The 8,060-nt window shown below is 39.9% G+C and overlaps 1 protein-coding gene across 1 annotated transcript; it reads right to left on the bottom strand.

The window, feature by feature from the left end:
* Window positions 1-4,043: 4,043 nt before the first annotated feature.
* Window positions 4,044-6,967, bottom strand: LOC109974073 (neuromedin-U receptor 1-like). The gene is made up of 4 exons (XM_020624080.1): window positions 6,837-6,967; window positions 5,282-6,000; window positions 4,708-4,941; window positions 4,044-4,555 (listed from the first exon to the last, which is right to left on the bottom strand). Exons 2-4 carry the CDS (start codon window positions 5,967-5,969, stop codon window positions 4,248-4,250), a joined length of 1,230 nt encoding a protein of 409 aa, XP_020479736.1. The 5' UTR covers window positions 5,970-6,000; window positions 6,837-6,967; the 3' UTR covers window positions 4,044-4,247.
* Window positions 6,968-8,060: the final 1,093 nt, after the last annotated feature.

Raw genomic sequence — 8,060 nt, 5'->3', positions numbered from 1 at the left:
CTTAAACATAAGAACATATTATGGCTAAGGCTACAGTTACACACGTCATAATAGTAATATTAAACACCCTGTCTGCTGACACATCAACTTTTCTCTCTAGTTATCCTTGACCAGATGTACCCTGTAGAAACTCATAAGCATGACTAAGCATTTAACAGTCTAACTATACATCCTATCTCCACTAAACATTTCTAATACATAAAGTATCTATCCAATATCTATCTGACTAAAAATACCTAACACCCCTATGGACAGATAGACAGAACACTTGACCTCTGCAGACACACACCCATGCTCACACCTCTTCCTAAAGACTGAGATTTGCACTGAACTGCACCTTATAATGTTACTACACTCTTTTGCTGCTAACATGCTACTGACCTGATTAGGTCCCATACATCCCTTTTTATTTCTTCATATTTTTATATTGACTTATACAATTATGTGTTATGTAAATAATGTGTCTTTTAAGCCGAGGGCTGCCGGAAATTCTTTTGTTGTGCTATGCATAATGACAATAAAGATTCTTAATTTCTTTGCAAAACATGGCCCAACATTATTTATAGTTGCAGTATTTAACTACACAAAAATAGCAAAAATGTAATTTTACTATTTCACTCACTAAACAACTATGAATATAGTTGAACTACCAGCAAGTTACTGCAAAACATAGTTGAACTACTAGTTTAAGTACAAGTAGTTCACTGCTCCCCAATACTAAACAGTAGCAATATTAAAAGTCAAGTGACTGAAGCCTTTACCGCTCATGTTCACGTTCTTTATTTGCAAACTGATCTGTGCAGTTCACCATTCACTAAAAAATTTGTGTGTTGAATGAACAGTGCTCTTTTAGTGCATTCATGCACAACAGTAGCTGTTAAGACATTTCACTAAAAGCCACAAACGTTAACCTCCATGTGGAGCACAGAAGAAAAGTCAGCACCTTGGAAAATTACTGGGATTCATCCTCTGGGGCAAATGAGTATGTGTACAAACAACAATATCTGTTGAAATATCTCAGTCTTGACCAAAGCAGTGGAGCAACCAGTATTACTAAAGGCTTTGCAGGTGAATGAGTCATTCCAGCACCAATGTATCAGCCTTATAGACATAAGGCGAATGCAATCGCAGCAAAACGTCTGTGTGCTATGATTTACTTTTATGAAATAGCATACGTTTAAACTGAGTGGAGAGCTAATCTCACCCACTAAGACTGGTATAACAAGGAAAAAAATCAAAGCAGTGAAGCAGTGCCAGAGTTTAATCAATGTGCCGTTGAGCATTTCACTTTTATCTAGCAATATTTCAGTCTCCAAATTATTTTTTGCATACACTGACATTTAATGTAGTGTATAGTGTAGTGCATTTTTCAGCAAGTAAGCAAGCTTGTAGTGCTAGGTTGAATAATGCTGCGGCACAGCCTTGACACTGTGAAACTGATTTGTCCAAGCTATTTTCTGGAAGGTGGAAGAGAAAATGCCTTCAGGCGCTTTCTACATTATCATTCACTGGACAGGAGTCTTTGTAAACACACTGGCCCACATTTGTCCTGGAATCTGATTATGCATTGGTATCCAGCCTACAAATATCTTCCATCCATTCATCTGGTGTGACAGGAGGGGGAGGAGGTTATAGCATGCACTGGGTGAAAGAAAGACCAATACATTACACCTTATGTAGACTTTTCTAATTAGCCTAACTTGCACATCTTGCCTGTAGGATGACACCCATGCACATACACAAAATGAATGTGCATTCATTTTCTTTATATAGTAGATGCCCAAGAGCTGAAAAGACTTTATGCCACATTTAATTAAAGCTGCACCACTGCTGATGTGCTGCTTTTGCAGAGGTGCTTGCATATATATTACACAGTACATAAAAAGTAGAGTTACATTAATGGCTGTTTAGGGAACAGTTCTTTGAATAAAGGATGTGAATGTAAAAAGCTGGAGAACTTTAAAGAACCCTATACTTTTATGTACATGCCCATAAACAGACCAGTCAGTGGTGGCAGAAATTTGCAATAAAAGAGGTTAGAATAATCTGTAGTGATGTAAGACCCTTAAATTATTTAAAACAGGAGAGAAAATTAAGTCCAAAATTCACACACTTCATTGCTCTGCTTTTGTGTTCTCTAACCTATTGTCAGCGTGCTTACAATAACAAAACTCATCCTAGTGTTTAGCAGGTATAATGTTTACCATGTTCACCATCTTAACATGATAGCATTTTGCTATTTAACACTAAACATAAAGTACAGCAGAAGTGGATGGGAATGTTGTGAAGTATTTGGCAAATAAAATTTTGACCTGAAAATTGAGCTAAATTCAAGAGAATTTGGGATCACAGAAGTTACTTTCACTTTATTTTAAAGGGACAGGAAGGTGTGCACCAAACTGAATGCCAGCCCATCCAGTTGTTGTCTGGACAATTCACTCAATACCACAAATAAGAACCTCATGGTATCAGTATAGCAAAAGTCAGCAGGTAGGCAAAGTCATTTTGGAGAGACTGCCTGGGAGCCATAAGCAATCTAGTCAATATTTAATGATACTTCAGTTTGGAACAAGGTGGTGGACTGACCAGCCATCACACCATCACACCTCTAGTGGTCATGCAGAAATAATGTGTTAGCGCAGCTTTAACCTCTAGAGTCCTGAGCTTTGGAAACCCAAGCTGTGCGGTCCTCATATGAGGACGCAGGGACTCTAGAGGTTAAGTTTAGTTTATGAAATTATTAAGTGGTAGGCATGCAACCAGATTTACTGTATGTATAGCATTTATATTATTTATAAGGTGTTGTACAAGGCTGCTGTAAGAATATTGCAGAGGGATGCAGCTCTTGGGTTTCCATACCTTATCATCTGCTGCTTTAATAGAGGTGATCATAAGTGTCAAATGGGTTTCTAAATTTGAAATGGTAACTATTGTGTTTTCATTATTTTGCAAGTCAAACCATGTCAAGATGATGCAGGTTATTTACCAGCACAAATTATGTAAAATTACTTGCACAAATTTACAGAATGTGCAGGTTGGGTTTGAACAAATGAAATCCAGTGATGCACAACCAAAAGCATTGCAATGTGTCTCTTTTACAACTGAGCATCACATTGATTTGTTATTGCTTTCTAATTCTGCAATTTTATGGTTTTTACTGCATAGAGATTTCTGCTTATTTTTGGGAGTGAAAGTCAAAATGAAACATCACATTTCTCACTGGGGTTGATTTGTACTATAATTTCACAGCTCCTACATTCTGCTCACATAATTCCTTAAAGTTAAATGATAATGTCTGCTTCATTTTGATACATCAAAGTGCAGCGGGTGGTGATGATAACCACACTTTTGAAGTACCGTTACTGCAATCCACACTTTCAAATGAGTCTATTTGCAGGGCCAGTGGGTAAACAGCATATGCTGTTATGGTGATAGAAGTTGTGGGTAGACTGGCAGTCATTAGTGCTGGTGTGGCACATTGATAACACCATGTCATTACAATATGATTTGCTCATCATTTCACTGGTTTCTCTCCTCTGACATCTCTGATTTTTTCCAGATTATTGCCCCAGTGACATCATCTTTCCCTTTTGCCTCTACCTTATCATCTCCATCTGTAAAATTATTATTTCCTATGCACAGCATGTGACACAAAGTTGAGATGAGACAGCCTGGTGTGTTGAGGTTCCCGTGTTCCTTGGCAGACCTTGCTACCCATAAATAAATCCTATTTCTTGGGAAGCACTTCTGCAATGTTTAAACAGAAGACAGGTCAGTTATACAGACAATAACTCTTCACATCTTACCAGCAGCACTGATTTCCTAAAGCAGGTCATGGAATTATGTGGTGGGTAAAACATATCTGCCTTTAATAAATACCAACGAATCCTACACCAGATCCTGAGTATGAATAAAAGTGTTGATAAATAGTCAGATGTCCCATATACTGTATAGGTAAGACAAAATGTTAAAGCAATTAATTCACACACAAAACAACAACACTTACATATTTTACTATCAGGAAAGTAAAAACAGATGTGATCTCAGTGAACATAATAAACAAATGCTCATTTAGTTAATTAAGCTTTAAGCAGTGGTGGTGTTTGGCCCAAAATGTCCCTTAAGTTTTGGACCAGATCTGGCATTTATGTAGGCCACAGGATATGATTCATACCACTGTCCGACTTCTGACAAAGATTCTTTTGTATTTGTTGCATTCCTCTACTTGTTTATTCAGTTCTTCCTTCCTATTTCATAATATCAGGTATACTCTTGCTCAGTGTGCTACGTTGGCTCATTTGTAAACTGGAGTGTATTGGCCACTCCAGTTTAGAATAACATGTTATGTGACTGAACATTTCTCTGAACCTGGAGGACATGAGGTTATAAAGGATGGGATTGATGGCAGAGCTCAGGTAAAAGCAGACTCCCGACACAACATGGACGTGCTCGAAGATCTTGTGGTGCTGCTTGGATGAGGTGTCAATGTAGCTCCACATTAATCGGTCCACGTGGAAGGGAGCCCAGCAGAGGCCGAACACAACCACCAACACACCTGGACCAGATGGAGGAATTGCATAGTCAACTGGACAGACAGACTGACAACAAACAAACACATGGGTACAAGTGGTACAAACACTCATATGCACACATCCTGTTTTCTGATCCTTATCAACTTGGTAAAATCCTTTTTTAAATTATACCTACAAAGCATTTTGGTGACTTGCATGTTGCGTTTGTTCAGTTTCTGCCTGCAAGACTGGGAGAAACTTTCCAATCCAAAGCTACACCTCGTGTCCACCACCATCATCATCCTGTCCCTGTGCAGCTGCAGGCCAATGAGCAGGTAGAGGATGGTAATTATCAGCATGGGGAGCAGGAAGAAGACCAGCGTGGAAATCAGGATGATCAGGTTGTACATCCATTTGGGCTTGATCACAACTGAGGATGGAGATGTAACAATGTGGATAGCACAGATTTGTCTATTTTTAATTTAGCACAGTCATCAGGTCAAAAATTTTATTTACCCAATATGCTGGTTTATAGCAAAAGAACCGGCAAAACAATGACATTTTCATCAGCCTCAGCTGTAATTTGTGTTAATTAGCAAATGTTAGCATGATGTGCATAGTAAACATAGCACCTGCTTAACATTAACCTGTTGGTATTGTCACTGGGAGCATGTTTGCATGGTGACATTAACATGTAGCCTCACATTACTGCTAGTGTAACTGCAGATTCTTTAAAAGAAAAATTGAAGAAATGTAATTTCAAAACATACGGCAGATAGCAGATCGAGGAAAATGTCGTCCAAACCTTGGTGGCAACATTACAGTCCCATGCAGACTGGTGTTTGGCACAGCGCATAGCATGGACAACACCCACAGCATGAAGATGACCCTCTTGACATGAGCACGCGTGGTCATGTGTTTGACTTCCAGGGGGTGGACCACTGCCACATAGCGTTCCACGCTGAGTGCTGTGACATTGAGGATGGAGGCAAAGCAGACGGTCTCAAACAGGAAGGTTTTGAAGTAGCAGCCCCCCTCACCGAGCAGGAAGGGGTAGTTCTGCCACATCTCATAGAGCTCCAAGGGCATGCCCAACAGCAGCACCAGCAGGTCAGACACCGCCAGGCTCAGCAGGTAGTAGTTGGTGGGTGTCTGCATCGCCTTGTAGTGCAAAATGACCACACAAGTCAGAGAATTGCCCAGGACGCCCACCATGAAGATGGTTAGATAGGTGATACAGATGGGAAGAAACACAGGGGACCTTGGAGGCCCCAGGTACCTGGCCAGGTACTCCTCCTCCCTCAAACACACGTCATCCAGATCTTGTTCAGTAGCATTGGCCAACAACCAGGAGATATTCATCCCACACACCACCGCAGCCTCAGGGCAGCCTGTGCCAGTGAAAACTGTGGCAGCAGTTGTGAAAAGAGCTGCGAGGGAACAGTTCAGCTCCAGCATTTTGCTGATAGGCAAGAAGGATGCTACGTTTCTAAATGTAATGGAAAGTACGGGAACAATTAGTTCAATTTATTCAGTATGATTTGTAGATTTGTAACAAAGCTTGAGTTATGACTAGTAGAGTAGAATTTACAAAATGGGGTTTAGATGCTAAAAGACATCATGAGAATTGTATGATCTATACCGACACTACGACAGGCTATTTCAGCTTCTGCTATTTTGATTTTGACCATCTTGTACCCACTGCAAAACTACTGAACTGGTTTAAAAAAAAGACATGAAAACCAGTAATGAGGCAAAATGATTTCTAATTGCTGCTCCTTCAAACACTACATCATCAGCTGGCTTGTTGGACTCTGAAAAGGCATGACTTCTCACTAGTGAGTATATTAGGATCATAAAATTGATTCTACAACTGTTGCCACTGTATTTGTAGCTACAAAAAAGCCTCTAGGCACAAAAATGGTATACTATTTCTTTTTTAAGTGACCTAACAACATACAGCAGACTGTTGTTACCAAGCAGTTTGCTCTGATCTGTGGTAACTAGCAGGGAAATATGCTCATAAATGGAAGCAACATGCAGACAAAAAGCAGTCTAATCGGTTTAATGAATAATAAATAGTATATCCAGTATCACCACAGCAGCACTAACAAATGTTTGATAACTTTTCATGTGGCCATGTTATTATGAAATGAAAAACCCCTCTTTCTATAATTTTCCTAAAAAGATTTTATACAGTATACTTTTGCTCTACCAAAACAGATTCCATAAGAGCTTTGTTTGGATTCCCATGCTGGATTTGTTTATTTGTACTACATGGAACAGAATAACAAACATCATATGAGAAAAAGAAAGAAAACGCACCTTCAGTTTGAGGGTTTCTTGATGGCTTTATCCGCTTCTTATTTACAAGATGACAAGACTTGAAGAAATGTGATAAGATGTGTAATCGTCATATTTCTTTGCATCCTAGACTTAGTGGTACTGCTGCTTTATCTTGACTGCTTTGGTGTTTCAGTGTGTCACGGCTGCCTAGACTTCTCCCATTTAAGTGCTGGTGTTCACCCCTCCCCTGTCTCTCTCTCTCTCCTTCATCCCTAGAGTGTCTTGTGTGCAGCCTCCACCATTAGCCACCTTCCAACATACTAAACTGAAATGGGTGCACATAGTAAACATACCTGCTTAGCATAAGCATGGTGTCACAGAGTAGCCATGCTACTGTTAGCAGTTAGCTCAAAGCACAGCCTCAGAGTTTCTAACATGGCTGTAGAAACTTTAGGCTTGTTACTAATCAGTAACTGTGAGAAAAGCTGTTTAATGGCCTATTTTCACACCCCAGGAAGTTACCACAGCGCTTGCATGTATCTGATGGGCAGAACCTTGCCAAACCTTCAAGATGCACCGCATGATCAGCACAGTCTCATTACAGCTGATTTCATTACATGGGCATTCACTTCTTTATGCCAGTGAATGAAAATTAGGGTAAAAATGCTTAAATCTGTGAACGGATGCTTTGATTTCAAGTGACTCATGTTCTTGCCCGGTACTCCAGTACTCTGGTGGGGGGATAGGCCCCTCTGATCTTCCTCTCTATGTCATTTCTGATCATCCCTGTCTCTTCTAGTGGTCTCATACTGCCTTTTATGACTATAACTGCTGTCCAAATCGCTGCTCTCTGCCAAGTCTCAAATACAGATGGACTCAAAAAGAAGCAGACACCAGCCAGGAGTAGTTCTAGAAGAACTTTGATAATTTTTTAACAATTTTTGACTGATTTGGGGTTGTAGTAAAAAGGACACTTTTGGGGGAATATTTCTGGATATATAGAGCTGAGGAAATATTTGACATGCAGAGGATTGCTTTGCTAACACATTAGCTCAGTGAGAAACATCTTGTGTGGTACATTTGAAAACAAGCAAGGATGAGAACTGAAAACTCAGTTTTAGCCAACTGCACATGCCCATGTGAGTCTCAGCCTCCTGCTCCACCCTCACTCTAATTCAATCACATCTTTTAATTCCAATGCAGAGGCTGAAATACGACCCTGACAGGAACCATGTTCTCAGTGGTGCCTCCCTTTAGACAAGC

This window comes from Monopterus albus, unplaced genomic scaffold, assembly GCF_001952655.1.
Source record: "Monopterus albus unplaced genomic scaffold, M_albus_1.0 scaffold319.1, whole genome shotgun sequence".
Classification (NCBI taxonomy): Eukaryota; Metazoa; Chordata; class Actinopteri; order Synbranchiformes; family Synbranchidae; genus Monopterus; species Monopterus albus.
The sequence above is the reverse complement of the archived record's forward strand: the minus strand, read 5'-3'. Positions and strand labels throughout refer to the sequence as shown.